Genomic DNA, 14,608 nt, shown 5'->3' on the forward strand with positions numbered 1-14,608 from the left:
AGTAATTGTCGCTCCTAAAAACCAGTTAGGTTCTTATTGCGTCCGTGCTTGCATTTAAAAACAGCACGTGTGTGTCTGTCGGTGGCAGCGTACAGGTGCGCGTTTTGCACAAACTATTATATAACGCACAAGTCTAGTGTATAATACACGTCAGTCAGCAGTGTCTGATAGTGTCAGACTTCTCAGTAATTGTCGCTCCTAAAAACCAGTTAGGTTCTTATTGCGTCCGTGCTTGCATTTAAGAACAGCACGTGTGTGTCTGTCGGTGGCAGCGTACAGGTGCGTGTTTTGCACAAACTATTATATAACGCACAAGTCTAGTGTATAATACACGTCAGTCAGCAGTGTCTGATAGTGTCAGACTTCTCAGTAATTGTCGCTCCTAAAAACCAGTTAGGTTCTTATTGCGTCCGTGCTTGCATTTAAAAACAGCATGTGTGTGGCAGTCGGTGGCAGCGTCAGGCTCCATATTGTCCCTGGATAGAGACGTGCATGATGGCCTGTAAACATGAAGTGCCCATTGTAAGGAAGTGGGTCTATTGTAGTATAGCCCTTAGGCAGGGCAGCCAAAAATTTGGAGGCTCCACATTGTCCCTGGATAGAGATGTGCATGAGGGCCTCAAAACATTGTTCCCATTGCAAAGGAGCGGGTCTCCTGTCGTTGTAATGCCCATTCAGAAAGAATGGGCGAAAAAATTTACCACTGGGGGTATACCTGAAACAACGGCTTAACTATTGTAACGGTCACCATGATGGCGTATGAGGAGAAGGAGGAGCAGTCCAGCGATTAGCCAAAGTCCAGAAGTGTGTTACCATGGGTGAGTGGAGGTACATGGCAAATTCCCGTTACAAACTTTAAATTCCGCTGTAATTTGCTGTTGGTGTGTGTGGTGAAGTCTGGCCAAATCCAACCCTTGTTCATCTTGATCAGAGTCAGCCTGTCAGCATTTACAGTTGACAGGCGGGTGCGTTTATCTGTAATGATTCCACCTGCGGCACTAAAAACACGCTCTGACAAAACGCTAGCGGCAGGGCAGGCCAGGACTTCCAAGGCGTAGAGAGCCAATTCATGCCACATGTCCAGCTTGGATACACATTAATTGTAAGGCACAGAGGAATGTCGGAGTACAGTTGTTTGATCTGCAAGGTACTCCTTGAGCATCTGGCCAAACTTAGGATTTCTTGTGGCACTACCCCTCACCTCAGGGGCTGTGGTATGTGAGGGGCTGAGAAAACTGTCCCACATCTTAAAGACTGTTCCCCTACCTCTGGCGGATTGGACTTGTGCCCCTCTCGGCTGTACGCCTTGGTTGTCCACTGATTCCTGACCTATGCCGCTAGCGTTTTGTGAGGGGAATGCTTTGCCTACTTCCGTGACTATGGCCTTCTGGAACTGCTGCATTTTGCCTGACCTCTCCGCCTCGGGAATAAGAGACATAAAGTTCTCCTTTTAGCGTGGGTCTAACAGTGTTACCAACCAGTAATGATTGTCGGCCAAGATGTTCTTAACGCGAGGGTCACGAGACAGGCAGCTTACCATAAAGTCAGCCATGTGTGCCAGACTCTTAACAGCCATCACTTCAGTATCCTGACCAACACGATGACTGAACATGCTGTCCTCCTCCTCCTCCTCATCATCTACCCTGTCCTCTGGCCAGCCACGCTGAACCGAGGATATGACTGCATGTCATATCCTCAATTTGGCCAGAGAGTTGCTTCATGTCTTCATCCTCCTCCTCGTCATAGTCCTCCACTGCACGTTGTGATGAGACGAGGCTGGGCTGTGTGTTATCATCACCCACACCCACTACTGTTTCTTGCTCAAACTCATCGCGCTCCGCCTGCAATGCATCATGGTTGTTTTTTGAGCAGAGACCATTTTAGAAGGCAGAGAAGCGGTATGGTGACGCTAATAATGTCGTCATCGCCGCTCACCATCTTGGTGGAGTCCTCAAAGTTTTGGCGGATGGTGCATAGGTCGGACATCCATCTCCACTCCTCAGGTGTTATGTGTGGAGTTTGACCCATTTCCCGACGGCTTAGGTGATGCAGGTACTCAACAACTGCCCTCTTCTGCTCACATATCCTGACCAACTTGTGCAGAGTTGAATTCCAACGCGTGGGGACATCACACACCAGTCTGTGTGCCGGAAGATGCAAACGGCGTCTTAAGCCGGCAAGGCCGGCTGAAGCAGTAGGTGACTTTCGAAAATGTGCAGACAGGCGGCGAACTTTTACCAGCAGATCAGACAGCTCTGAGTATGACTTTAGAAACCGCTGAACCACGAGGTTGAGCACATGGGCCACGCATGGAACATGTGTCAGCTGGCCTCGCCTCAAAGCCGCCACCAGGTTCCGGCCATTGTCACACACGACCTTTCCTGGCTTTAGGTTCAGAGTTGTGAGCCAGTGATCTGCCTGCTGTTTCAGAGCTGTCCACACCTCTTCTGCATTGTGGGGTTTGTCACCTATGCAGATTAGCTTCAGCACTGCCTGTTGCCGCTTCGCCGAGGCAGTACTGCAGTGCTTCTGTGTCGCCCTGGACAAGCCAGGGGCCACAGAGCACAACACTTAAACACCCCACACTCCCTGCAGGCATATCATAGTCAAAACACAAAATCCTTGTTGCCTTCCCCAGGGGCTGTTGTCCACACCAGGGTGTGGAGCCAGGCGGTTGGTCTCCACCCACCGAGGAGGAGGGAAAACACAGGCAGTGAGAGTTAAGCTAAGGAAGTGGAAGGAGGAAAGTAGTAGAGAGGAGAAAAGTGACAGCAAAGAGCCTGAAGTTGGTCCGGGTGTGTGGCCCGGACAGGACAGCAAGGTTGGCAGGATGTGGTGACCGTCTGCAGTGGAGGCCGATTGGAGTCTGCCGTAAGGACCGTGGACGGGTGGTGACCCGGCCGTACCGGACCGGTATACAAAGAGAAGCCAGCACCATTGGCAGAGGACTTTCGGATCCCGGCAAGGCTTGGTGTCGCCGTGAATTTGCCAAATCCGTTAGTGAAGGGAACCTCAGGGTTTCCAAACAGCCAAGTCCAGATAGAAGGCAACCGTACAACCGTGAAGGGGAGACACCGCCACCGCCAAGGGCAACCGTCTCCCAGTGCCAGCGCCTGTGGGCAAAAGGGGCTCCTCCGGCCCATATCCAGGTCAGGGAGCGGGTTACCGTTGGGAAACCATCACTACCAACACTTAACTTAGGTGCAGGGAGAGACAGTCATCACTAACCTGCAGGGAGGAACAACCGCAGCCGTCCGAGTGACCCGTCCATCCAGCCACTTGTTTTACCGTGAACTGTGTCATCATCATTGGGCTGAGTGAGTACCTCCGTGCCGTGCGTCACAGCGCTGCCCCTGCGACCCTGCACCTCATCAGGCCCCGCAACCCGCCTGTCATCCATCTGTACCCCATCACCAGGCCCCGGGACAACCAACCCCCCTACCCACGGAGGGGAGAAATAACAACAAAGCTGCTCCCTGTCACAGGCTCCCGGGATCCCCGTCCAGAGCAGCGGTGGTGTCCACACAATCACCACAACCGTGGGTGGCGTCACGGACAATATCCCCAAAACCCAAACCACCCCTTTTCACTCACGGGCGAGTAGCGCCGCTCGAGTCCCCGGGATCCGGCCATCGCTCGAGCCAACGAGCAGCAGCAGCCGTAGAGCAGCGTCAGCCGGACCCGAGCAGTGGGAGAGCGCACCGTCCCCTCCTCCGCCCGCGACACTTCCAGCTTGGGACTGGAAGAGTGTGTGTGAAACCCTGACTGAGGTAGGGCCTGCAAAACTTGGTGTGTGAAGGACGTGTTCCGTCCCTCACTCAGACTGGGTCCCAGCTTGCACAATATTAACCCAGTGTGACGTCAACGAGATGTAGCGGCCTTGCCCACATGCACTTGTCCACGTGTCTGTGGTTAGGTGGACTTTGGCTGAAACAGCGTTGTTCAGGGCACGTGTGATGTTTTGTGACACGTGGTTATGCAATGCGGGGACGGCACACCGGGAGAAATAGTGGCGGCTGTGGACCGAGTAACATGGGACAGCTGCCACCATCAGGTCGCGGAATGCTTCTGTCTCAACCAGCCTAAAAGGCAACATTTCCAGCGCAAGCAGTCGCGAAATGTTAGCATTTAGAACTGTGGCATATGGGGTGTTGGCAGTGTATTTGCGCCTGCGTTCAAAGGTTTGCTGAATGGATAACTGAACGCTGCGCTGGGACAAGGACGTGCTTGATGATGGTGTTCTTTCTGCGTAGGCAACTGCAGGTGCAGGAGTGGAGGAGGCTTGTTCGCAGGCAGCATGGACAGGGGATTGGCTCGCATGCACAACCAGCGAAGACGTAGCAGTGACATCAGCAAGCACTGCTCCTCAACTCTGTTGTACTTCCCACAAAGTCGGGTGCTTGGCTGACATGTGCCTGATCATGCTGGTGGTGATCAGGCTGCTAGTTTTGGTACCCCTGCTGATGCTGGCATGGCAGGTGTTGCAAATGGCCTTTTTAGAATCATCTGGAGCCAACTTAAAAAACTGCCAGTGTCAGAGTTCCGGGTTTTCCAGTTTTCTTTTGAAAGAGCTTGCCCTTAGTTAACATGGAGTTTTCTGTTCTGTTGCCCTACTTCCTGTCCATCTGTTTAAAGGCCGCCCCTAAAGCTTAGTCCAGTGCCTGAGTATACTGCTTCCTGTGTGCTCCTGCCCTGCTGCTTTTGGTTCCTGATTGTTATTCGGATCCTCTTGGAAAACAACCGACACCGACTCTGGATTTCATCTGGTATCATCTAGCTGTGCCCGGACTCCGTTTGCCGTCTTTGGTCGGCACTTCTGCCCGGTTCCTTCCGTTTAATACCACTCTGGACTCACATCACGTACGGACATTTTTGGACTTACCTATTGCCCTTTTGTGTCCCGGCTGCTGCGCATTTAGGGCTTCTGGGGTGATTGCCAGACAGTCCCTGTATAGGGGTTCGCTCTTGGTGGTCTCCCTGGGGGAGTCCGGTGCGCGGTCCCGGGAATTCCCTTTCGCTCCGTCCCTGGAAGGTATTTCCTGTATTTATGTATTTATGTTCTACTGTGTTTTTGTTCCGTTTATGTACATATTTGCTGGTTGCATATTATAAACGTCTTGCACCAAGAACTCGTCTCTGGTTGTCATTGCCCTAACGCAATCGAAATCCTCAATACATACAATAGTATTACAGCCAGACTCGGGAAGACCTAACATTTGTACAGGCACCTTGTGTCGTGTTGTTCCGGGGAACAGTTGCCTGACGTCTGCCTGGAGCCACCACTCTGCTTCTTACTGCCTGTTGGGATGCTACGCCTCCCTCCCCCTGTGCACTGCTGTCCTCGCTCTGCATATCCTCCTGCCAGGTTGGGTCAGTTACTGGATCATCCACCACGTCGTCTTCCTCTTCCGCACCCTGCTCCTCCTCCTGACTTCCTGACAATTGTGTCTCATCATCGTCCACCCCTTGTTGAGACACGTTGCCAACTTCGTGAGAACGTGGCTGCTCAAATATTTGGGCATCTGTACATACAATCTCGTCATGGCCCACTTCAACAGGAGCTGGCGAGAGGCCAGAATTTGTGAATGGAAACGTGAACGAACAGCTCTTCCAAGTGTCCAAGTGTGGGATCAATAATGTCCGTGGACGTGTACTCGGCCTGGTGGTAGGAAGGAGGATCAGGTTCTGAAATGTGCGGTGCAGTATCACGGCTACTGACACTTGACCGTGTGGAAGACAGAGTGTTTGTGGTGGTGCCAATCTGACCGGAAGCATTATCCGCTATCCAACTAACAACCTGTTGACACTGGTCTTGGTTCAAGAGCGGTGTACTGCTGCGGTCCCCAAGAATTTGGGACAGGACGTGCGAGCGACTAGATGTGGCCCTTTGTTGTGGCGAAATTAGAGCTTGCACACAACCTCGGTCTCTGCCTGCACCACCATCACGTCCACTTCCTTGTTCGTTGACAACGCCCTTGCGCATTTTGCAATGCTGTGCTGATGTGTATTCACTAGACTTGTGCGTTATATCCAAGTTTTTGCAAAACTCACACAAATGCAGCGGAAAGCTGCCACCAACAGGCACACACGTGCGGTTTTTAAATGCAAGCACGGAGGCACTAAGAACCTAACAGGTCTCTATCCAGGGACAACGTGGAGCCTCCCAATTTTTGGCTGCCCTGCCTAAGGGCTATACTACAATAGACCCACTTCCTTCCAATGGGCACTTCAGGTTTACAGGCCCTCATGCACGTCTCTATCCAGGGACAACGTGGAGCCTCCCAATTTTTGGCTGCCCTGCCTAAGGGCTATACTACAATAGACCCACTTCCTTCCAATGGGCACTTCAGGTTTACAGGCCATCATGCACGTCTCTATCCAGGGACAATGTGGAGCCTCCCAATTTTTGGCTGCCCTGCCTAAGGGCTATACTACAATAGACCCACTTCCTTACAATGGGCACTTCAGGTTTACAGGCCCTCATGCACGTCTGTATGCAGGGGCATTGGTGAACCTCACAATTTTGGACTGCCCTGGCAAAGGAAAATACTACAAAGACTCACTTCCTCAAAATGGGCACATTAGACTCAAGAGGCCTTCATGTACGTCTCTTCTCAGGGACATCGGAGTGCCACACAATGTTTTCACGTAAAATCTTTCATGTATTAATCTCAAAAAGTAACATACACCAGCTCTATCTCACTATTGGGTATGTGCCCTTAACATTTCTGCCATGAAAAATCATTTTGGGGTCATTTTGGAAGGTTTTCTGGTGAGTCCGTAAAAATGGCGTGAAACGCGGACAAAATTGTTCACAGCTGTGACTTTTGAGTGATAAATGCTTCAAGGGGTCTTCCCCATGCTGTTGCCATGTCATTTGAGCACTCTTCTGAGACTTTTGTGACATTTTTAGGGTTTCTACATGCTGCCGGGGGGTCATTTCACAAAAATACTCGGGTCTCCCATAGGATAACATTGGGCTCGTTGCTCGGGCCGAGTACACGAGTATCTTGGGAGGCTCGGCCCGAGCTTCGAGCACCCGAGCTTTTTAGTACTCGCTCATCACTAAAGCTAGCATTTTTTTGAAATATGATCAGTCTATTGAGAATATTGTGGTTCATATTTCAATGCTATACTCCTGTTTTTTTTACCCCAATACAGAGGTCAAAACCGTACACAGTAGTGGAGCTAGCATTTGTTTGATTACCTGCTTATTGAGAATATTGTGGTTCATATTGAATACAGTTCCCCTGTGTCACTTTACTCCACCTCTTTATGGACATCACTAAAGGAACCATGTTTTAGGTTCATCCATATATACTCTTAGGGGGGTTCTTTCTATGTAGAATTTGGTTGCCTAATTGTGTCTTTTGTGTCCTCTAATACACTTTATTGTGGGGTTGTCCTTTTAAGTAAATTATTAAAGGTTATGTTTTATTTTTACCCAGATAATTACAATCCCTTTATAGGATTAAAAATGCTATGAGGGTCCAGACATCTGATCAACATGCAGGCCTAGGTCCAAATCTTGCAATGGGCTAATTGGACTCTAGATACACCACTTGTCCCAGCAATAGAACACCATGTGATCACCTCTTTAAGAACACTTCAAACTAAAAGGATTTGTAAAATGTGGACAACTCCTTTATCTGTAACTTGAGAGATTCTCTTGAATTAAATAAAAAATTAGAGGAACAATAAGGAGAATTTTGTATTTAAAAGGATATGTCACCAGATAGGAGACTTTTTTTTTATTGGTAATTTTTCTGGTCTTTGCCAATGGGCAAATTGGGAAATAATGCAGAGCACCCGAAATACACACCCCGAGAATCCTATGTGCCACTTCTCTTTGGTAAAAACAAGAAAAATTAGCTCTAAATAAAAAGGTTGCTATCGCTCAAACTGTATAGATTTTTTTACAACAACAACAACAAAAAAAACAATACACAGGGGAACAGCAGGAATAAGATAAGGAAAAAAGTGGCCATTGTAAAAGGGGTTTTCTGGCTTCTAAAGACCAATCTCACCAGGGGCAGTTTGTTTTTATGAACAAAGAAACTTTTCTTACCCTCCACAAGTCCAGCGTTAAGTCTCCACCTGCTCCTGGTATCTGTTATTGTCTGCAGTGCTAGCTAGAGATGAGCCACCACCCTAGTGTTCGAGTTCTGTTCGTTGAACAGTGGGTGTGTTTGTCAAACATTCAAACACTTTTGAACACCTTTGAACACCATTGAAAACAATGGCAGTATGTCATTGTCTGACAGAGGAAGTTCCTCCCTTGTCATGATAGTTACCCGATACACATCCTGTAGCGGCGAACTACGTGTATCGGGTAACCATCGCGACGAGGGAAGAACTTTTCCCTTCTTTCAGAGGCTACTCAAAGGCAGTGCGCTGGCCAATCAGAGGCAAGCGGTTCCTGCCTTTGATGTCAGCGCGCTGGCAGCGGAAGGTCCGGGGCATTGGTCGCATGGTTACCCGATACACATCCTGTACCGACAAACTGTAAGTCCCAGGAGGCCGGCAATGGAACGGAAGGTAAGGTGAGCATAATATGTGTGTGTGCGTGTATGTTTGTGTATGTTTGTGTGTGTTTGTGTGTGTTTGTGTGTATTTGTACGTGTTTGTGTGTGTTTGTGCATGTGTGGAATGGCACAATAGGGGACCAGGATGGGACATTTAACAAGTTGTGGAACGAATTGTCTGCATTACAATGATTTCCTATGGGAAATCTTGCTTTGCTGAACCAGTAACTTGGTTAACAAGCACACTCCCAGAACGGATTGTTCTCATTAACCAAGGTTCCACTGTATTAACATTGAATGACAGTACTACTGTGAAAAGCCAGTTATACTTTTGGTGATTGAACCGTTATCGAACATAACCTCGAACTGTCGAACTTGAAGCTAATTGTTCGCGTTCGTCGAATGACTCGAACATCGCCTAAAACAGGTTGAATTTGAGATTGGCGAACAGTTCGATTCGATCCCCGCTCATCTCTAGTGCTAACATGATGTCATCAGCGCTGTAGCTAATTTAATGAGCATAGTGGCTTGTGCTGTCTACTGAACTCATCGATTCGTTTCAGGGCTGTCAATGTAACACCAACACTACAGAATTACCAGACAACTTGAGCAGCAGCTGAGACACAGTGCTTAGGGGCAGCGGTTTTCTGAAAATGGCAAGCCCCTTTAAATGGATTGGCATGTGTAAGATGTTATTTCTTGCAGAAGCAGACATATGAGAAATATAAGAACACTATCCCTTGCTAACTTAATGGGATAACTTTCTAACTCATTGATTAATATACAAATATGAAACAATTTTGAAAGTAAAACTGTTCCCAAGCAGAGCAGTCACTTTTACTTCCATTTGTCTTAAATGTATCATAATAATTTTGATTTGTCAGATGGAGCAGGTTTAATTGCCATCATCAATATGTATATAGGAAAAAATGTCTTTCAGCTTTGAAGACGGGGCGGAAAGTTCACTCATCAATCAAGGAAATCAATTTTCTTTATCAATGAGAAGTTATTTCATTTCATAAATCTTGTCGTATGGGCAATTTCTGTTTGGCTGATGTGGTTGGAGCACATACCTTCAGGGGGTATGCATCTGAACATTTGTTAACTGCTACATAAGCTCATTTTCAATATCTTGCAAAGCAATCGTGTTTTGTGACTAGCCAGCAATAAACTGGAGTATAATTTTTAATGATGCTTAATAGAATATAAAACATCTTTATTTCAATAAGAACGTTTTGCTCAAACATAAATTTTCATTTAAAACTCATCACGGTAGTTCACATGGTAAAACCACATAATACACAACCCAAGTTAAATAAGCTCTTTCTCAAAAGCACCAAAAGAGGTTTAAAGGGGTTGTCCACTATTTGAAGAACACCTCCTCAATCCCAATGTTTTCCTACAGTAAAATAACACTAATGGGTGCTTTACACGCTGCGACATCACTAGCGATAACCAGCGATGTCGTGCGCGATAGCACCCGCTCCCGTCGCTCGTGAGACAATTGGTGATCGCTGCCGCAGCGTCACACGCACATACCTTGTCAGCGACATTGCTATGACCGCCGAACAATCCCTCCAAGAGGGAGCAGCGTTCAGCGTCATAGCGACGTCACTGCGGCATCACTAAGCCAATAGCAGAGGAGGGGCAGAGATGAGTGGCCGAACATGCCTCCCACCCCTTCCTTCCTCATTGCCGGTGGGCGCAGGTAAAAAGATGTTCGTCGTTCCTGCGGTGTTACACATAGCGATCTGTGATGCCACAGGAACGATGAACAACATCGTACCTGCAGCAGCAACGATATTAAGGAAATGAACGACGTGTCAACGAGCAACGATCTTTCACGTTTTTGCGATCCTTGATCATTGCTCATTGGTGTCACACGCTGCGATGTCGCTAACGGCGCCGGATGTGCGTCACTAATGACGTGACCCCGACGATATATCGGTAGCGATGTCGCAGCGTGTAAAGCACCCTTTATACTCACCTCTGGTGCTAATGCTGTTCCACTGGTGTCAGCACTGGCTCTCCCGAGGATTGTGTGACATTGGTACGTCACATGATCCCTCAAGTCAATAAGTTCTGGTTTCACCTTCCCTACTATGGACATAATTGACATGCGGAGGAAGTGAAAGCAGCGGGTCTCACACATTTCTGATTTGTCTGAAGGAGCAGACAGTGAAGCCAGCACTATTTGGTCACAGGGATCGTGTGATATAACAATGTCACATGATCCCCAGGAGAGCCAGTGCTGACACCAATGGAACAGCATTGGCACCAGAGGTGAGTATGTGTTATTATTTTACTGTGACGAAACATATTGACGGAGAAGGGGTTGTCTGAAACATCCCCTTAAACAATGTAGCGTGAGTCTTGGGTGACACTTCTTTTCCGGCAGTACTTTGAGTTTAAAGCGTTACTGTAATTAGGTGGATTTTTAGAAGAAGCTGTTGTGTATGTATATGAAGAATAATAATAATTCTGACAATTACATGTCTTTCAACCTGAATTTTGACAATTTTTTCCCTGCATATGCACAATCTCTAATTTCCAGTTGTCTCTGAGCCAGAGGGTAGAGAGACAACTATTACTAAGTCTCCCATATACTGTAGAATGAGACATGAGACATTACAGCTCCGCTTTGTCTATGTAGCACATGGTCAAAAACAGCTGCTCAGAGAAAATTACATAACAGTCTCTTAGTTGCATAACTGAACCATCACATTCGTGAAATAAACACTTAGGCTATGTTCATACATTGCTTATTTGCTGCTTTTATTCTGCAGGCATAATCTGCTCTCTTGGCAGTAAAAAACTGTTTACAAAAAGCAGGTTTTGCTGATTTTTTGCTGAGCATTTTTGGTGTAATTTTAGTGTAGATTTTATGTGTCATTTGTCTACAGCATATGTTTAATAAACTAGTCTCATTCATCAAAAAAAGGAGCAGAAATACAGTATTTTTATACTTTCTTATGGTGAAAAAATGCTGCAAAAATGCTACAAAAACAGTAAAAATTAACATATTGCAGTTTTCAAAAAAGCTGCAGTTTTCCAACCCAGTTAGGAAAAAAAGCAATTGTTCATTAAATTTCCAATATTTCACATCTTTTGCTTGGATTGTAAAATGCAGCTTTTATTTTGGATAAAAAACACATAATGAAAATGTAATAAAAAGGTGTGAAAATTGCCTTAGTAGGGAAATAGACACTTGCAAGGAAGCAGTAGCGCAAGTCTCTGCTTCTCTCTCGCTCTACTGCCCTCCTCTTTTCTCTCTCTATGGTCACCTGTCCTGCAGTGAGTTGGCTGTCCTTCTTGATTTGAACAAATTGAGTTTTAGCTGTAATTTAACTAAATGATGAGTTCAGGAGACAAGAGAAGGTAAATTGGCTCACAAGATGGGGGAAAAACAAATTTATTTGATAAAAAGTATTACAAAATTTACCGTATTTTTCGGATTATAAGATGCACTTTTCCTCCCAAAAAGTTGGGAGGCAAATTAGGGGTGTGTCTTAAAAATCTGAATATTGCTTACTGGGAAGTGGAGAATTGTCAAGGAAAGTAGAGAATCAACGGCACATACCATCCGATTTCCAGAAAAATATATTCTTTTATTGGTTCCAAAGGTGCATATAAAAGGCAAGAGGGGAGCTGGGTGCGGATCTCCTTAGGACCAGCCAGGTGCCGGATGGTGCGTGCAAGCGGCTGCCTCTCTGTCCTGGTGTCCGGCTGCCTCTCTGTGCCTGCCGGTTACCGGCTGCCTATCTATGAAGGTGGGTGGCCGGCCTGCTGGGTGCTACTCTGTGTGGGTGGCTGGCTGTGTATACTGCGGTGGCTGTGCTGGCAGCGGAAGCTGCCATGGTTGTGCATCAGGTGTCCCAGATGGTCTGTCCACAGTCCGGACTTCAAATGATGGCGCGTGGAGTCAGCGTGTGCGCAGATAGCGCTCTTGTATGAGAGCTCCATCTGCGCACGTGCCGCTCCGGGCGCCATTTCTTTGAAGCCTGGACTGCCGACAGAGCATCTGGGACACTCGCCGCACCGGCCTGCTCCACCACACAACCACTGCAGCTTCTGCTGCAAGCACTGACCCGCATCCACCGCCGCCAGCACTGATCCGCTGCCGCCACTGCTAGCACTGACCCACTAATGCCAGAACAGACCCACCGCCACTGCCAGCACAGACTCACTGCTGCTGCTGCCAGCACTGACCCGCCACCGCCAGAACAGACCCACCGCCACTGCCAGCACAGACCTGCCAACACTGCCAGCACAGACCCGCCACTGCTGCAAGCATAGCCTTTGCCTCCTGTGACCCTGCTCCACCACTGCTGCCACCCCCATTTGGTAAGACTACACTGGAGTAAAAGACGGATTCCATTTTTTTTTTACATTTTTTTATCTCTAAATTTGGGGTGCATCTTATGATCTGGTCCATCTTATAAAATGAAAAATACAATATATTTCATACTTATGAACCTTCCAGTGCCTACATCAGCAAATTTCATCTGTAGCCATAAACTACTTGCACACAACCCTTTCTTAAATGTAAGAGTCCCCTGAGTAAAATAAGAAAAAGCTTATATCAATGTCATGTAAGTGTTTAGAGGTCCGGTACCTATTTCACTGGAACAACAGTGGTGTGGGGGGTGAATATAAGCTTTACTTAGTTTAGTTCTCTAATCAGGATTTAAGAAGGGGTTGTCCAACTGGTGGACAACCCCTTTAAATTGAGCTTCTCAGAGTTCATTCCCTCACCTCTTCAAGTTTTTCATGTCTTCCTGAGTGAAGAAGCCTCTCATAATAGCTGTTTTTAATGGGAGCTTTTAAGCATATTCAGCAGGTATAGACAATTTGCTAACTCTTCCAGGAGTCTGGGAGTTCCTCATTTATTTGGATAACCCATTATGTGCTCTAGGAAAGTATGCAAAAAAGCCATATTTGCTTATACTATTGATTTATACAAAGTTTGATGAAACAACAGTGACCATTTATTTTTAGGCATCTACAATTGGTTGCTAGGGAAATAGCCTAGCAACCACAGTGTTACAATAGGTTGTCAGACATAGTATACCTAGTAGCTAATCTACATCAGATTACTTAGGTTTTTAGCTCAAGTAGAGAAATACTTTATAGAAATAAATGGGCTCCTGAGAAGTGTCTAAGTTCTCAGGGGTTAGCTCCTCAAACATCAGCCTTACATTTTTGCCACCAAGAGGGTGGGTGACTTGTCCCCTTGGCAATCAGATATAAACAATGCTCTCTTAGCAAGAGAATGAAAGCAGATAGAAAAAGCAAGTCAATTACAAACTTGCTTATTTTGTTACTAACTAGTGATACCAATTGAGCAAAATGAAATTAACGCTTATTTTTATTGATTTTATTGGAATAATCATAGGTTTATAATTGTAATTGATTATTCACTTACTTGGAAAGTGCACTCTTATGTCTTCTTGCATCCTCAATTTGATGATCCATTGTTTGTTTTTCAATTTTCTTTTCCCAAAAGTTTTTTAATCCATCAGCATCATGGGCCAAAATCTGTCTGCGACTTAAAATAGTTTTCCCCTCCATTTTCTACAAAGAAAAACCAAAGAATCATTTACTATTCCAGAACCCAATATCACATATCAAATAATTTTTTGGTATGGGTCACACATGGCAGACGTGGCAGAATTGTATTTGATTGTTACAGTAAATACACCTAAAGTTATATAGGGTTTATAATAATCTATGTACATATAGTATTAGGCAGAAATATATAAAGGAAAGGTACCAGCACGGCAATATGAAAAAGTCTAAAGGACTCGATCAAACAGTCACCAGCTGTCAGCAGATATGGAGGGTGAGTCAACATATGCATGCATGGGTTAATAAATCCACCCATGGATGGGTTATTAAAAGATTAATTTCACTGAATGTGCTGCCTCACTCTCTATAACTGTATTTGGTGGAATGATTTTAAGCAAACCTCAAATCAGACAAGTCGATGGTGAAATGATTCATATTTTATATATTTTTGTGACTATGAAAAATGGGATCCAGCAGCAGATAAACATTGTCTTCAAAGGGCTCAGACTCGTTTT

The 14,608-nt window shown here is 46.3% G+C and overlaps 1 protein-coding gene across 1 annotated transcript in view; it reads right to left on the reverse strand.

Annotated features, from left to right (window-relative positions):
* The window catches only part of LOC142296653 (protein FAM240B-like), an 81,509-nt gene that overhangs the window by 23,707 nt on the left and 43,194 nt on the right, over positions 1-14,608 (reverse strand). Inside the window, exon 2 of the mRNA XM_075340522.1 lies at positions 13,951-14,099. Within this exon, the coding sequence (XP_075196637.1) occupies positions 13,951-14,096 (146 nt within the window). The 5' untranslated portion in view covers positions 14,097-14,099. The remainder of the gene's footprint in view (positions 1-13,950; positions 14,100-14,608) is intronic.

The sequence above is a fragment of the Anomaloglossus baeobatrachus genome, chromosome 1, assembly GCF_048569485.1.
Source record: "Anomaloglossus baeobatrachus isolate aAnoBae1 chromosome 1, aAnoBae1.hap1, whole genome shotgun sequence".
Taxonomy (NCBI): Eukaryota; Metazoa; Chordata; class Amphibia; order Anura; family Aromobatidae; genus Anomaloglossus; species Anomaloglossus baeobatrachus.